The 18463-nt window shown below is 38.8% G+C and overlaps 1 protein-coding gene across 6 annotated transcripts in view; it reads right to left on the reverse strand.

Annotated features, from left to right (window-relative positions):
• Positions 1 to 6525: 6525 nt before the first annotated feature.
• KCNK2 (potassium two pore domain channel subfamily K member 2) overlaps positions 6526 to 18463 on the reverse strand; it is a 131232-nt gene continuing 119294 nt past the window's right edge. For all 6 annotated transcript variants that reach the window (XM_069800138.1, XM_069800136.1, XM_069800137.1 and 3 more), the window contains one exon: positions 6526 to 8715. In XM_069800138.1, coding sequence (XP_069656239.1) covers positions 8398 to 8715 — 318 coding nt within the window. In that variant the 3' untranslated portion in view covers positions 6526 to 8397. The remainder of the gene's footprint in view (positions 8716 to 18463) is intronic.

The raw sequence follows: 18463 nt of genomic DNA on the forward strand, positions 1-18463 counted from the left end.
AAATGGTGGGATACTGCTGGAGAATACTGAGGAAAGAAGGAATTCTGCTGAACTGTTGGACTGGGTTTTTTTGTAATGATTTTTCAGGCTAATGATTTTTAGTTCTGGGTTTTATCATCATCTGTAGGATGTCAGAAGAATACAAAGTCAGGTGTAAAGGACCTGACTTCGGGGTACCCTGATTTGTAACGCTCTGGACTTGCATTAAGGATCACTTGCTTCAGATATAGCTCAAATACAGACTGACCATCAAAAGCTCCTGAGATAATTACTGTCCCAAGAATTGCCATTGCTTCTTTGAATTCCTTTTTAGGTTTTTTATTTCAGGATAAGAAGGCTCACAGGCAGTTTCAAACCCAAGCTATGTATCTGCAGTGACAAGACAGCACTTCAGTTGTCAAGCTACCTCTCTCACACAGCTCCCAGGTCGCACAGGTGGAGAAAAAAACCACTTGAGGACTTCATGTAATCACCACAGCTGCCTCCAGATCCTTTCAGGTCAGTATCCCCTGTCTTTCTGTTCTGACTGGCTTCAAAAATCATTTTGCTGCAAAATTACCAAACTGACAGGCAGACAAGCTGGAAGAGATAGGAAAACAGCTTTATTTTGGTCGCATGCAATTCCAACAGCTGTCTTAGGCACTGCAGGAAATAGCAACCCATGGAGGTCTGCACAGGATTGTGTTGTCCTGCACATGCATCATGTCATGCCACAATCTCCACAGCGACATATTGTTTTCAAAATTTCTGGCATATTAATTGGGAAAACACTAATCAGGTGCTTAGTCCATCTTTACCATTTCTCATGTATGTTTTTTCATAAATAACCCTTTCCACCTGCACTGGAGATTGTTTTATGAATTTCTAATAGGACCAGAAATGTGTAAATCAGAGGTGTACAGCACATAAATTTGCTTCAATGAGTTACATTTGTTATGCAAGATGCCACTAAAAAAAAAAAACATTAAAATGTATTAAGTCATTTAACGATAGTCTACAGTCATAAACAGAAACAAAACAAAAAGAATGAAAGGAAAATATCCTGACTTATCTTTGTAGCTAGTTATGCATTTCTGCATTCTGTTTTTCTGTGCAGAGCAACTGGCTTAGAATTTGTAATTAAAAGGAGGAAAGGTTTACAGTATGCTCTGTAGTTAAGGGCTCTACATATTCTCCATTGTAATCCTTTACTCTTGGAGCAGTAGGCTGTGTTAAAGGACAGTAAGTATGGAGCAACTTTATTGAGGTTAGCAAACTGATGTGCAAATGCAGCCCTTCTGTACTGACAATAAAAATTAGTTTCAGTTGTAAACCTGATTTCCATGATCACCAACCAACAGCAAGAATTTAGAGGAATTTTCTCTTTACTAATTTTTAAGGAACTGTATTCTTATATTTTCAGCCTACACAAGCAGAAACCACTTCCAGTGCTAATTTTGTACTAAAGTCTCACTCGTTAAAAGACAGGCCAAGCTCAAAAGCAGCATGCAGCTGCAGTGATAAAACAAAACTGCAGCCTCTGCTCTGATCTTGATAGTGGAAATAAATAGGAATCCATTTTTTCAAAACCCATTCACTAGGTGGAACAGTGGTTTAAGGGCTTCACGTTGGAAAAAGTGAATTTCATCTAGCATTCAGCTCTGGAGTGCCTGTCGCCAAAGGCTGCCCCTGTCCTACAAAGGCCAAACTCATCTCTTCTTACTCCACCTGTGCAGCATGAGCAAGAGCAAAAGTTTCTTCCCTTTCAAGCTATCCCAGCATCGTTAGTCAACCAGCACCCAGAAAGGTATCATACATTTATAACTGGTGCGCATTCAGAGCTTGCAAAAGAGCAAGAGTACACTGATATAATGCAGGCTACACTGACTCTCTTCTGGCAGTCTCTAAGGACACTGAGAGATGAAAAGGTCTTTGTGCCTGTACCACCTCCACGTTATAAAGCACACAATAGTACATGACTTGTCACTCCCACTTTCACTTTTCACAGCGGAGCCTAATTTTTTATCCTCCTTTTTGCTACAACACACTAAGGTATTTTCTATTAAAAAAGCATTCAGACTTTGTGACTTTTCACTCTGTAGTTCAGAAGGGCCTAGGACTGCAACTCTTGGGCTATTATTCTGTCCAAATGTGCAATACAGTGCCTTTAAAACTGTAAAATTCCATCTCTTCTGCTACAGAATAAGCAAAGGTGACAAATCATTGTAAATGCTGTATACATTACAGAGAAAGGTATCCTAAGTATGGTTGTGTAGTTAAAGCAGAACCTTTCTTTATCCCATTTACCACCTGATCTAGTGGATGTGAATCAGGGATTGTCTGCTGCAGGGATGCACTCTACATCAGGTGGACACATCCTATATTTGACTCTTTCAGACTATTTACTTCAATACTCATCTAGCCCTGTTGAATTTGGCACTCAGCTGTCAGGAAATTTGTGCATGGTAGAAAATATAGGGAAACTTTGCACAAAACCATGATCTTGGAAAGAACTTCAGGAACAGCTTTCCACTACCCTACTTTAGCATGCTTGAGTGCACAAATACTGAATACTATAATCTTTGGAGAAAATGCAAAATCCACACAAAACAGAAGCAGATTTGTGACTGGTATAAAAGTCAGAATCAACAGTATAGCAATGTATTCTCTTATGTTCCCATGAGAGAAATTTTAACAAATAGATTCATATTCCTAATCATCCAGCAAAGTTAGCCTCTGTCTCCCCTGAGCCAAATGAGACTAAAATACACTTACGGTGCCTCTTCAGCAAGGAAAAAAAAGGAGCTATCACTAAACTACTATTTAAGAAGTCATTTCAGGCTGTTGTTCATCTTCTGGAGAATATTGTTATTTATTACTAATGACAAATAATACATTCCCATCAGGATCTCTATTATATGCATATTATATGCCTTTCTCTAGAGGACAAAGATCTGGCTGCATGTAAATAGTCTTGAGAATTAGCTAGAATTAACAATTAAGTTAATAAAGTAAATCCTTCTAAAGGAGATTCTCACTGAGGACATTCATTTGCCAAAGTCGGACTAAAGATGTCTATATAAACACTCTTGTGACATTCCCAGAAAAAACAGTGCACCCAGAGCATTTACTGAATACTACTATTAATAATCAGTAACAGTGGTGACAGAACACAGCATATTATCCCAGTTTTAGTCACAAAGAATTCTAATACCAGCAGCCTGGTCATAGTGTATTAATTACAAACCATAGAGAGATGAGTTGCTTTCTCTATAATTATATGTCTACAGCAACTAGACTAGAAAAACAGCTAAACATTCAGAAATAACTAAATCAGGCAATAAATAATATATTATTTATTACATCACCAGTGTAGATAGATTGCTATAATTCATAAAAAGTTGTGAAGTCCATTGGTTTTCTAAGATACTGATTTTGAATTGAGCTATATTTTCAAATCACTAAGGTTACATGAAACAAGAGTCAGTGTACCAAAGTGGGGGTTTTAGTCAATTTAAGATGATACAACAATGTCGATACATATTAAAGGCACAAATAAAATCTGCATCCAGAATAAAAAGCTGTATAAGCTACTGTATCAGCTGTTATGTATAAAGGGTAAAATGATGTTGTTCTACAATAAGTAATGTACCTGTTGTTTATAAACTTACTCAATGTATTCCTCTGAAAGTTTGTGAAAGCATGATAAGCAATGGCCTAAAATTGAAACGTTCAAATTTTCTAAGTATAATAAACCTATTCCAATTGATTTTCACACAGGCTCTTTTCCACTGTAAAAATAATTTGGCAAAGCAGAGAATGCTTTCTCAAATGAAAGAGCTAGAATTTTTAATATCTCTGTGTAGCTCAACAGCTTTTTTTATAATAACAGTAAATCAGCATCTTCTCTATTTTTCCCAAATGGAACACTTTATTTGCAGTAAGGTTACGTTGTTCACTTAAATCTGCAGGGCAACAAAACCAAAAAAATCTTATTCATGTTTTTATGACAAAATAATTACTTTAACTCTGAGAAATTCATGTAAAATGTATATTTCTCTTAATATAGAAAATCCTTTCCTTTCAAACAGCACTCCAAGGTAGGAAAGAAAAGGTAATTACCACATAACTGTATGACAGCAATTTATTAGAAATATTACTGCTGTATTTCGACACTATATGTAGTTTCCCTGACAGGAAAATTTCCTTCCCGGGAAATAAAGTTATATACATATATAGACTTTTGATGTGCACGTAGGGTTGACTCTAAGTAGAGCAGCCTTCCATTTCTTCTCCCACAGGGCATGCTGTATTCCTATTTAGAGGTGATCAGTGTAGAAATAATGCTGGAGGAGCAAGAACTCCAAACATACAGACCAGATTTTCTCCCATCTGCCATCCTGGCCTTACAGTTTGCTTAGTGACCTAAGAAAGGTCCATTCCAGTTCAAGGGTGGTCCCTTTAGAGGTTTAGCACTTCTGGTTCCTATGTTGCCCTCCAGCTTTCCTCCTGTTGTATCAAAAAAAGTTTCAGGAAGATGTAAAGAGAGGAAGGCACGGCTAGGATGTTCATGAGATTCAGCAAGCTTCTGGGTTTGATCCGTTCGGGCTGTTTGCAGCTCAGACAGTAGCACCTCAAGGCTGCCTAAATATTAGAAAAAGGAGGACAGACAGCCTGAAGCTACAAAACACAGAGGCGATGCCAAAGTAAGCTCTTGCCCTGGTACTCAAGCTCTGCAAATCGATCTCCCTGCCTCTCATGCAGGGCTATCAAAAAAATCGAGGTTTTGACCAACATAGACACTTTACCAGATGTAGTACACAAAAGAATACAAAAAAAGGCAAGACTATCACAGGCAACAGTAAGCAATATAGAATATCTCTAGCTACTTCTTGAACAGATTTTGGATCTTTTTATTAATGTAATTTTCTTCTAACACTGAGAAATAAATTATTTTGCTAGGTGGCACATGTGCCTTTACAGATTCTTATGTGCTAGAACTTGTCTCTCATCCAAAATGTTTTGCCAATGTCTTTTTTTATGGTATTTGATTGGCAGTACAAAAGAAAGCAACCCTTTACCAAACTGAAATACCATTTTTACAAACTTGCTTAACTAGCAAGTATCCTAATGGTCTAGAAAGGTCCCCATGTACGTGTGAGAGAAAGAAGGTTACAAATGGATTTTCATTAAGTCCTAATTCATGCTATCGTAGCTCCATATTTGGAAGGGAAAAGTGAGCTATGCAAAATTTCCAGAGGCAAGAAATGCAGGTTTTTAATATAAAAGTCTGCTCTTACAGGAATGAAAAGAAAAACCTTTACAGAGTTCATCAAGTTTTATAAATTCACTTAGCCATCCTCAGCATTTGCAATCTATCACTGTACATGGAGAGGAAGAAACTATTTTCCAACAACATTAATGGTACTAGACGCATTTGGAACATGATAACTGTACCTGCTTATAACATCTGGACTGTTGCATCTTTCCTTCTTCTTCAGTTATTAAACTTACAAATAAAGGATTTTGTTTGTTAATGCTTTGTTCCAAACAGGCAAATCTAGTTTGATAAGGTAGGATAACTTAGATCTGTTACAAAAGTGAAAAAAGAAACAATATCTTTTATACATAAATTAACAGGTGTTCTTTTCCCGGAGATCATATACAAAGTCAAGGTAAATAAATGCTGAATGAATTTAATATCCATACTAATATCTCAAACATTGTCACAGGATCTCAAAACAACATGTTCTTTTCAGCAGGTCCTGAGATGCCCAAAAGTTTCTTTAAAATGAAAGAAACCACATAGACACTCACTTCTATAGGTTGGTAAATGGAAAGAAACTGGTTAGAATGATCCAAGGGTTTAACCTAAGGTATCACATCTCTGAATATCAAAGACAATAAACATTAAACATTACCAGTCCCTTTCTGAAAATCAGATCCAAAACGCACTGAGACACATCCCACACAAATCAGATGATTGGAATGATGTAAGAAAAGAGTCCTCCCTCTTCACTTACCACCACACAGTTGCAGACTATCCTTCCCTTGGCCAAGATCTAATTAAAGAGGCCATTGTAAAATATTCACTGCAGAAATGTCTGCTCTGGTGTGAAAGGCTACTGCCCTTAGGGCTGCTTGTCCAAACACTTCTGCAGAAGGTTACCAGCAACCACAGGAGAACTGGCAGGACAGCTGGTCAGAACTCCCCGCACCTCCCTCAGTGCAAAGACGGAGCAATTGCCATCAGCTCTGTATAGCTCGACAGAAGAAACTGCAGCCTGCCAAGTTTTTGAAACAAAATAGCAAGAAACACAATTTAAGGTACAGCAACCAAAGAGCATTATTTTTAATATCAAGAAAAAAAAAATAATTTCTGTGCTGGGTGAGTCAAGCCTTTATTGCTAAACCAGCTTAAATTAAAGTAGGTGGCAAACTGCTATACTCTGTAGTCAATGAAAGTAGTCAATGAAAGCACAAAAATCAGTTTCACAAATTATTTCTTAGCATTCCAGTTGTAGCAAGCAGGAGATTCAGAAAAGCTTGTTTTAATTAAAAACTTTATTTTTCATTACAATTCACAGTTTATACATGGCAAGACGAACCCTTGCCATGTGGACATTCAGAACACTGTGCTGGGGAGACAAGGGTCTTTGTTATAAGAGCATTGCTCGGTGCTGTGTCATGAAACTTCCTTAATTTTAAAAGCATACTCTCTGTAAATGTTAATTGATTGATATTTACACTGAATTGACTGAATTTACATATTAACTTATATTTATTAGAAAACAAGCTAAGCATCCAAAAAACATTAACATTCATATCTTGCATGTTATCTAATGGTCAGAGATGCTGTAAGATTTGCCACTTGAATCATGCCCAATCAGCAAAGTCCCATTCTTCTTTAATTTACACAGAGCCTAAATTATTGTTTAAGGCCTGTTCTATTCATTTTATGTACAGCCAGGTTACAACAGACTAACATAAGAAAAAAATGCAAAATTATCCATTCCATCCTGCATTTCTTCTGAATCTCATGTACACCTATAAGCAAAACAGAAAAATACAAAATCAATGTGTTTTCTTAAAACCAATAAAGAAAACCCATAGTCTGGTTTAGATCTGCTTCTCATTAGCCTATCCTGTTTGAACAATCATCGGTATTCAGATTGTGCTATTTATCAGCTCTTCTTCATGCCTGCACTTATATTCAGAGCCATCTCTATTTGAAATGTAGAAAGTCACAGTGATACCAGTTTCAATTGCATTCCCACGTTAGTCACAGCTCCGGCACAGGCAGCCACTGTACTGTGTGACATTCAGGAAAGCACTCCAGCAGGATTCCTGGGTAAAATATCATATGGCGTCTGGTGTGCCTTGACTTAAAGAGGAAGTTAAGAATCCTTTTCATGGAGCACGTATCTGGCAGAAGGTTTATGCTTATTAAAAATAGCTGTATTTTTCTGCATTGTTTTCTGGATGTGGTTATTAGAATACAGCAATTAAAGGCCTCTCCTGCCTCTCCTCAAAATAGTAATTTTTATTTGCTCTTGTCATCTACCAAATAATTTAGTGATAGATAAGCTGCAGATTTTTTGGTACATCTGACGCAGAGAAAAACAACTGCTGAACACTGCTTGAAAAAATAAGACCCGAAGAGGGTCTGCAAATTCTGCAAGTCAGTGTGAACAAGTATCAGCTGGACCTGAGTAAAACAAAATGCTTCTGGGGGGACATGTTTGCAACTTTTGAAACTGCAGTGCCTTTAAATTTAGAGCTAAGAACATCATTTGATGATTGTTGAGTTTTGGCATTCATTCATGCTGGTTGGCATCTTCGTGACAGACACCTTTAAAACACCATCGTTTCAAGAAGAATGAAAGCTCAAATCAAATACACTTCTCATGCAAAAAAAACAACCGAACAAAAACCGTACAGGAACTGTAGAGGTTCTGGTTCTTCAAAAGATAAGGCACTGACAAAAATTTCTTAGGTAAAAGGCTGCATAAGAATTTCTTGCCATTTACAAATGTGTTGTAGTCCAGAAATGGTCCATTCCTAGGCTCAGTAAGGTAGACCCTGAAAATTTAAGGACTGATCCCTCAAAGCTACATTGTTACCATAAACAAGTGTGATTCATTCTTGAGGCCGTATGGCACATTAGGAGAAGTGAAAAACAGTCTGGGCAGATAAAGGCAGAAGACGTTGCTTGTTCCAGCATCTTTCGATAACAGAAGTGCCATTCATCTTTGTGTCTTTGAAGAGATGCGATGGTAACTCTGGACTGTAGTTTCTGTGGAACTCATGCACACATATAAAATGCTATTAGCATTGATCATCGACAGGGTGGAGAAAAAAAGGTATATGGCTAGTGTAAGCCAAGAGCTTCTCGAGGACTGGGATCCAAAGTCACGGCTACTTAATGTTTTCGATAACAGCTATCTCTTCTGCTGCACAGTGCGGTGTCAAACCATTCATGTAAATGCTGTCTGTCTTTGTTAGAGCTGGCAAGATGTCCTTCTCACTGGTGAGATGGTTGACTGACAGGGTTCTCTTGCAGGGAGTCAGGTCTTGATTGTGGTTGACAGCGAGTTCTGCAGAGAGCTTCCTTTTGATAGAGGTAGCCCGCTGGAACTTGTCATAGATCTCCACGCTCAGGCGCCTTCGAGTTTCTTTGAACTCTGCAGTGACGTTGGCTGTCCACTCCGCAGCATGGGCTCTGAATTCCCCTACCTGTGGCAAAAATGAGGAAAAAAAAAAAAAAAGGAAGCATTATGGGGCCAACGACTTTAGCCACCGGTTAGGCTCAAGAGCCCAGCGAGAGAGCAATGCTTCTTTGGGCTGGCAAAGAGCTGCCGCTGCTGCCAGCACAGATTTCTCATGCCGCAGACTCACTCTTTTATTGATAGCAACTAAACAGGAAGATGTCACACTAGTAAGAGTTAACAATGATTCCAAAAACCACAATAAAAATCTTTTCTGCTAAAATTTTTGTCTTTAGTTATAGGCAGTCAGCAATACAGGGAAGCTGCAGAGCCCTGACAGCTGCACAGTACCCAGCTGGTCAGGGGATGCTGAAATCCCAGCAATCCGGGCTGTGTTATGCATTGTTACTAGGGTGCAGGGTTATTTATGAGCACTTCTACTGTCTCTGGAAAGATCCCTGGGAGACTTGGCAAAGAATTTTCTAAATTTAGACAGAAAAGCTTTTTTGAAAGGAAAATGTCAGCTGCTCGTGTTCTCTCTTTTCTGTGGTTGCTCAAACGTAGCGCCAATACAGCAACAGTTTCAATCATGTCAGCAACACGTCTGCTTACTGCCCCGAGTCCACCGACACGACGTACTAAAAAGCATGAAGACAACTGCAGAGCAGGACTCCGGGAGCTGTTACCGATCCCAGCCAAAGGAAACGTGGCCTGCCAGTCACAGCCTTTATGGCAAAGGCTGATCCACTTTCACTAAAAACTACCATAATTTTTGGTCCTTAAGATTTCTTTCCACGATTTCAGTGTTTCCATACTAGGAAAGCTAGAGCATCCCATGAGCCCGCGCTCTGAGGATAGGGCTGAGGAGGGGGAGGAAGGCAGCTGCTGGCACAGAATCCCAAATTATCCTTATTTTTCCTCAGCTATGGCATGAGGTAGACTGAGCTGCTCACCCAGATAGTAGTCCAAGGTGAACTATGGCCTTGTAATTTATATGCTATTTATATTTTTGCTCTTGTATTTCAACCAAACCAGTGTTACAGTATTAAATAAGTTATATAGGTAATTAAAGAAGGCATCTTTTGAGGAGATTATCTCGTAGCTGCAAAGGAAATAGATTGTTTCTCTTTAAATCTCTGCTTTGTAGGCAGTTTAATAGTTGGAAGGTATAGCACAGGGAAGATAGAATGCTGATAAATATAACTCCAAAGCAAAGCATTTCAGGAGAATTAACCCACTGAAATAAATTAGTCTAACTGGTACTTCTCAGTCCAGAATTTCAATTATTGGCAAGCAAGCTTGGACTTGGTGAGCACAGAAATAATAATAAAAAATATTAATACAGAAAAAATATGGGGGGGTGGGCTGGTAAACCATCAGAGAAAAGTGGCCACAGGCTTATTCTTGCTTTGCAGTGCAGTGGAAAACAGGAATATAATGAAGGTAGAAAAATAAATCAGCTCACCCAGGAGTGACAGGGTTTCAAGAAAACTTATCCCCTCCAGAAACAAAACAAAAAGATCTCTTTACCCAGGGGTCATTTTATTACATTTGTCTCAGCTTCAGTGAATTACACAGATGACTAATGTGGACCCATTATGTATATTTTCTAAAACAAGGATTATTATCTGTAATACACAGAGGACTCACCCAGCTGAATGATTATTAGTATTTAAATTGTGCAATTAGGATCAGACACACTGTACTTCAGATCTAAAAATAATGAAATCTGTAATGCTGAAACATTTCAGCTGCTACAATATTTTTATTTGTAGTAAACAAGTAATCAAAATATGATAAGCAGTATCAGTGCATACCCTGGGGCAGCTTGGTCCTTCTCCAAAGCTTTATTAAAGGCAGCCTGCTCAGGTTCTGGAGCATGCTTCTGTCCAGGGGAGCAAAGAGCCAGTATACGGGTTCTTATCTTACCCTATACATTTGTACCCCTCACTAACTGTGTAAGCATTTACTAGACCAGTTATTTTGCTCAAGCACACATCTCTGGCATTGCATGTGGTCACATTCAAGGGATGCTATCAGACTGGTAGCTTCAAAATTGTGTCTTGGCAACCTACTGGAAGCTACGAGCATCTTGAACTGTCTCCCCATATGCTTTTTAACCTTCCTTTTACTAGTAGTTTCAGTTCCCACTTCTCTCATGTTTTTCCAGCAAAGAAAAAACAGCTGGCCATGCTTCTGATGAAAGCAAGCCTATGTAACCCATAGGATGGGCTCAGAATTCCCTCGCCAGCCCACCTCACCACATGCTGGTGACAGACCTGTCTTGCACAGGGCAAGCTGCTATATTTTAACTCTTGCACATATAAGTTATTCAGAAGGATTTTTAAATTGTAGTTGTTAGGATATCTGATGACCAAATTCTAATTAGACTTCTTTTGGGAAGCAAGTTTATGCAGCCAGCTGAAGAACAACACTAAATATGCCTTTGGAGATGGGCTCATGTTCCAATTAAGGTGATGTGGAACATGAACATGGTGGACTCAATTCTATCTGCCTGTAGACCAGAGCTATGATGCTGCTTGGCACAATTTCAGTTTTGTATTAAAATCATAGAAAAAAAAATGAAAAATACAGTGCTATTGCTAAGCAGAATTGAAATGCATTAGTAGTAAAACAGAGGTAATTGGCACAGCATGAGAAACTAGCGGTTCAGTGCTGTGAGAACTATGTGTGCCCCAAATTACTGCTTTCAGCCCCTAGCTTTTGTGTGAACTGAAATGCACTCAAAAAAATGTTATCTCTTCAGAATAAAACTCTTGATTCCATGGCACTTACGGACTCAGGCACAAAAGGTTATAGGAAAAGAAATGTGCAGTCCTTAACTACCAGTGTACATAAGCAACTTGCTCTTATAATTTGATCCCTCCTTTATCCATAGGGACATTTCTGTATATGTTCAGGTTCTTTCTGTCCTTAGGGTATGACATTTTATCATACTGCATTACAGATCCTCTTCATCCGGGGGCTGACAGCCACAAAATGTCTTCTGCAAAGTGATTGAAATACCAGTTGCCTATACTGCTCAAAAAAAAATCTTAACATACCTACCTGCTGTAACTATTGTTTACTTTTCTCCAATTCTCGTCTCATTTACAGCACACAGCTCTATAGACTCTGCAGCTGTCATAGTTGGGGGCAATGCGACACAAGGACGAGGCCTCTCAGTCACAGAAATTATTGACAACTAAGTACTTTACATAAGGCTGAATGACACAAAATATTTCAAAATAGGAAAAAACATTTCACAGTGATAGCACCTGACTCAGCCATACAATAAACAGCACTAATCTGGTGATGCTGCTCACTCCTAACCTTTGAGGAATAGAAATGCCACCAGTAACAGAGACACAGTCCCTGGCCCAGCTCCCAGATTGACTTCCTCCACATCAAAATCCAAATCAGACTGCAAGGTGTTAGACATATTTCACAAGGAGTATCAACTCTAACCTATTATCGATTCTAAACTATTAACATCGTACTTTGAACATCAACCGCTAGTAACTTTATTAGGTATTTATGAAGTAATACTCTGCTGCCTTATGAGTCTGGGTAATACAGGTCTCAATGACAAATTCTCAAGAAATATGGTAATGGTAACACAACTAGAATATTCCACACAGCACAATTCACCCCAAAAATCTAGATACTTTTCTATCAAATAAACAGTGTTGACTCAATTTCTTGTCCAGCACAGCCTGCCTGGCCTCCAGCTACCACTGCAGATGGCCCTGGATATCCCACACATTCTACATCATATCTGACAGCCCCATGGGGATGTCTCAAATACCACAGGTCATCTCTAATAGCATCTTTAAATGTCTATGTTAAGGTGTCTCTGTCTACCTGTGGTGGAAATGTCACATTTACTCTGTTAGGATATAATGAGGAATAGCCTCTGAACAATTTTAAAGCGTGTCTACTCATTACTGTTAAAGTCGCTTTGGGGTTTTTTGGGGAGGTTGTCCATTTGTTTTTAACTATACATCAAAAAATACTGCATAAACTTCCTGAATGACCAAACAGTTCACAGGCTGTGCACATACGTTATCACCAATATAATTTAAAGACAGACATACTGAATTTGACAGAACTAGGAAAACACATGGACATTAAGCAACCATTCCTTCACCTACTCCTGCCAAAACCCATCTAAATTAATAATGACCTAAAACTGGCTCTCAGCCAGTATCACTGGTGAGACCAAAACTCTATTCATTTTCATTGCCACCACGTTTCAGCTTTCTCACTTTGTAGCTGAGCTCCGCACTTGGATAGAGGCCAACAGCATAACCCAGTATGTAAGTATGTCCAAGGGGATGCTACTGTTAAAAGAAAAAAAACATCTGAAGATACTGAAGCACCTGCTTCATTCTGCAGTACATTTACTCTAATTCCTTATACTTGTCAGGAGTTTGGGGATCTTTCTGGGCACGCTGCTCACAACAGATATCCAAATAATTATACAAACAGAACTACCCACCATGCAGGAAGACCACTCATCCTATTAAGTGTGGTCTGGACAGCACAAGCTATGTAGCCATAACATTTACATGAGTAATTTGTACTTTGAATTAAGCCACATCTGTGGTCTAACAGAGAAAAATGCAAGCCTAATTAAGGACATCCTTAATTAGACCAAAATGAATACACACTTGCCCAACTTAACTTTGCCTTAGTTTTGCTCCTCTCTCTCTGGAGATTCTTGAAAAATCCCAACATTACAGTATAACTAGTTAATCTACTTCTACTTACAGAGTGTGAAGAAAGACACCCTGCTTGGGTGGAGCTCAGATATACGACAAGAAAGTTATGATATACTTGGGAGGAGCTAAACTACTAAGTACCAAATAGGAAAAAAATTAGCATTATATACTATGCAAGAAAATGTAAATATACATTTCTAAATAATGTGTGTAGCTTTTTCTTTCATAGCTGTACTTTATGTTGCTTCCCTTTGGCATACAGGGCTTATACATTTTACAATGGCCATGTTAGTGCAAGCCAAAAAAATGAAAGAGCAAGTAGATGAGCTGGAGATATCCATCTGACTGCATTTTAGGAAAAAAAAAAGTGGCCTTCCTTATAGATATTCTTAACATTCTAGGTGTTCCTCAGTATATAATTTCTAATATTTACCCCTAATGCATTCTCCAAGGTTTGCAGCTTTGTTTTTCCTCTCCAATGTACTTTTTGTGTTACTTAAAAATAACACATCCAATTAACCTCTCCATGATACGCTACTCAGAGACAAAACTAGAAAGAGCATGTACATGCCATATTATCCAGGCAGCAGAGTAGAGTACATAACATTTTGTCTTGGCTTTCAAGAAACACATCCAGTATTTGCAGAAATTGTTCTCGAAGTCCCACTTAAAAATCAAAATTAAAAAAAATGTAGGTACAGAGAGGGTTGATGAGCTTAACAATGCAGCTACTGGGTGGGTTGATTCCCTGTGTGGGCTGGAGGGTTTGTCTATCTGCCATCTCACTTTCCTGCAGTTCTGGGCAAGCATACGCTACCTCTTCCCACCTGAGCTAAAGCTGGCCACAAATTTATGTTCACTACATCAGTTATCTATAGGCTACAGAAGACTGGAGTACAGAAGAGAAAAAGACAAGTTTCACAGACATTTTTATTGAAGCCTGTGCATTTGCTGTCAAGGGAATCTCATTTATAGTCCAACTAAAAAAATTCCTATCCCAATTATCTGGCTTTTAGTATTTCTATAATTATAGCGTTATTAGTAAGTACCCAAACCCCTTGCACTGTAATCTGTGGACAGGTATTTAGAGTAGACTGTGCTCTGCTTGTCTTTAAAGGTAAACAGTAACAAAATGTAACAGAAATACCACAGGCACTAATAATGAGATACCTATGCTGAGCTTTCCCAAGTGTTTAACCACTATCTTCTATTTCTTCATTCTGTCAGGACCTCAGCTCTGTAGTAAAGAACTCTTGTACACCAGGTCTTTAAGTTACCAGACTTTAATTTCAAAGTGAATAGCACAAATGAAGCAGTAAGTGATGTCTTTTTTGGTTCCCCTGACTGGTATACATGTCCCTCTATTTTTCAGGCAAATATTAGAGGGGAAAACATTCTATTTTGTAAAATTGCCATCTTCTGGAGTAACATTTAAATTACATAGACGGTTGTATTTTTGTAGCCATGGTGGTCAGAAATGTTTTGGGAACAATGCTCTCCCACTGGAAATTGGATTATTCAGTCCTATAATAAGTAATGTTTGTGAGTTCACTCTGGTGAGCAATGATTGTTTGGTTTCACCCACATAACTTCCATGAGCACATCTGATGCCTTGGATGAAATAAACCACATTCTCCAATGGGAATGCAGAGAGCCCATGAATTCTGATTATCTTCTTGCAGAGGAACATCTATGGTGGCAGCTGTGGGAATATGTTTTGTGGAGATGTGACAGATGGCAGATGCAGAAATGGCCCTTTTGCTCTATCATGGTCTGATTCAACAAAATAAAAACAGGTAGCCTAGTAAATTAAAACAAAAAAAATCATGTCTACATAAACAGAAGCAGATATACTAAGTCATCACATTTATTTGGTTTTACCTCTTTTTTTTCCAGAAATATGAACACTCCTGTGTTAGGTACCTCCTCAGAACTATTATTGAATATTGCCCATCAGACACTTCTTTGCATAGAGCTGTGTGTGTGTCTCTCAATACTGTATACAAGTTATTGGCCTGATTATCCAAGTCCCTAATATTCTGCTTATTAATAACTTCCAAAGGAAAAAAAAAAGATGCTGACATATTCTGATCAAAATCGGCTGTTCTATTTAGTTGTTTCTTCTACCTCAGAGAGCCATCCAACCCCTCTTTCGAACTGAAGAGAGCGAATGACATTCACCTGTATTAACCACATGAAACTATTTAAATTTACATAAAGCTCTACCAGCTGAGCCCAAGGTGATTCAGGAGAACAGCATGTATTCTCTACCTGCACTATACAGCCACTGACATTGCTGCAGCCAGAAATAGCAAACATCTTAAGAATTATACTAGAAGCGTAATGAAACCGAAGCCACAGGCAGTTGAAAGACCGTCTCAACTTTCTCCCACAGAAAAGAGACAATGACTGTTTCATAAACTCATTGGACTTTTGTAGCTTATAAAGATATGCTAAAGAAAACATGAAAAAAGGACTTTTAATTTTGACTTGGTACTGAGTAAGGAATGGCCTTTGTAACTACATCGTCAAGTCCCTAGTAAAAACTGTTTCTTAGCTTTCTAATGTCAATGTCTGCAGTGATATTTTTGTGAAGTATTAAAGCTCCACTCTGGTTGTTCAACACTAGTATTACAACTGCACTCATCCCTTGTAAAGTACTCCATGGGTTCTTCAGTCCTTTTTATCCCTGACTGCAAAGCAGTTTCCTCCCTGTCAACACAGCTTCTTGAAGATCCAAGGGTATTCTGCTGAACTGGCTTTGTGTGGGGACTCGTCCACAAGACGGCTACCGAATGCATACATGCTCAGTATTACTAACATGTTTTGGCATCTTTTCCTAACAATATCCAAGCACTGAGATTACCTTAAAAAAAGTAAAGTTTTCAGGAATGTTAATCATGAAGATGTGGGCTGAACAGATTCCAGATTAAATATCACTCTGTCAATAGAGTTAAATCACAGCTATATTTGTCATACTAACGTAAAGGATCGATTACATCTTGTCTCCAAAAATCAAGATTTCCTAATGTAAACCACGATAATGTATGTTCAAGGAATCTTCATGGGTAATTAACTCCAAGAAATGCCACTGCTATAACTGAGCTCCCTTTAATCAATTTCTCTTATTATGAAGTATAAGTCACTTGCTCCAGTTTTATTTTTGCAATTCAATAGCTCTCACCATCACTACCTGGTTGCATGCAACCCACACTGGAGGCATTTCCCTCTGCCCTGAACCCTCCAGTCAGCACAGCGAGGCAAGGGGGAGCGCTGTGGGAGAGCGGGGCCAGGGGTAGGGGCTGGCAGTGCCCCCCTGCCCTCGGCAGGCACAGCGTGCCGTCCCGCGCAGGGAATTGTACCTGGGCAGCATGTCTCTTGTAATCAGCACCACACCAGCATCCCTTTGGGGACCTGGTACTTAACATGCAATTACAAAACAGCCATCTCTAAAGGGCTTTAATGTGCCCAGCTAAGAGGCATGATATAAATATAAACCACACCAGCATAGATGTTACCTTTGTGCATGTGTGTTGACTCTGAAGTTAATCAGGCATCACATGTCCAAAGCACACAAAGCTATGAGGAAAGACATCTCAAAAAACGTGTCAAAAACTATCAGCAGATTAATTTTCCTGGGACTCTCAGAAGAACATGTTCTTTCATGTCCATTATTGCACAGAGTACTACAGCGTGCTTGTAGAAGAGTGATCAATACAGAAACTCAGCATTACAGACTGTTGCTAGGGCAGGACCAAGAACACCACCAGGATGACTTATAATCTCTTGAGAAGCGAAGAGATCAAATTGCATTCAAAACCGGGTCAGCCATTTCCACTTTCTCCTTACCAATATCACTTTTTATACATCTCCAAGACTCAGAAACATTATGGAGAGACTGTACTCCCATCTTTCTTTTTTTGGGGGATGGTGGGTTTTTTCTGTCTTGTTGCTAGTCAAATTTGACTGGAGACCTATGGCTGTATTTACTATAGAAAAATTTTATATTTTTCCCCATCTCAGAAATTTAGAAACAATCACCTTTTTGAATGTGGCTATTCTTTTTCAGATACACTTTTCTGTACATCTTGGATGGACTGGAAAAAACTCTTAATGCTAGGCAGACTTCTCTTCAGATGGCTCTTTTGTCATTTTTGTAGCTTTCCACATTCTTTCCGAAGTTTAGACCACAGATCTAGGGATTGTTTTCTAGTAATATACCTTTTAATAACATCTGCAGCAGTAACACCACTTTCCTACAGAAATTTAATGATAACCTGGTTGCACATCCTAGAATTGTGTCACCCCTATTAATCATTGCCTTGAAAAAGGACTTCACATGTAATTGCTTTCACATCATGACTGTCTCCCACAAATATTTCTGATTCAGTGCTTTCTAGGAACAGACTTCCATCAAGTCAGTCTGACCTACCCATTGAACTTGTGGATATACAATTCTCAAAACTACTGCAATTGTCTTTTTAATCTTTTGTAAGAAAATGAAAAGCCCAAACAGTTTTTTTCTTCAAGAGAAGCTGATCTCTTAAAACAATGCACAATGGATCAGCAATTGGCTCACACCTTTGTAAAAAGCCTCTGATCACCAGGCTGAAGAGTTATTCCTGTCACCTTCATTTCTAAGTGAATGGATTTTTTAAAACAGCAAGAGATGGATTAAGAGCTCACCGCCACTGAAAGAACTTCTTCCTCCTCCTTGCTCACACACCCTCACTGACCAGCCTGTTTGCCTGGTATGCCAGTTCAACTCACTAAAACCTTGCAAAACTGCTTCTCACTTGAGTCCACTCATTTTTTTTTCATCCTTTCATGCATACATTTAGGGTCCCTCCTTGGGGGATATGAGACATCATTTCAAGTTCCCTTTAGGCTGGGACCCTTATGCTGGGTGAGCACCTTTAGCCTGAAGCTAGTAAAATGGAAAGACAACAAATATTATAGGGAGTGCAATAATCTCCCTGGCATCCTCATGACAAGCCTAATTTTGTTTTGACAGACATGAGTGACAGCCCTGCCACTGGTGCCAGGAAGATT

The sequence above is a fragment of the Haliaeetus albicilla genome, chromosome 13 (assembly GCF_947461875.1).
Source record: "Haliaeetus albicilla chromosome 13, bHalAlb1.1, whole genome shotgun sequence".
In the NCBI taxonomy this organism is placed as follows: domain Eukaryota; kingdom Metazoa; phylum Chordata; class Aves; order Accipitriformes; family Accipitridae; genus Haliaeetus; species Haliaeetus albicilla.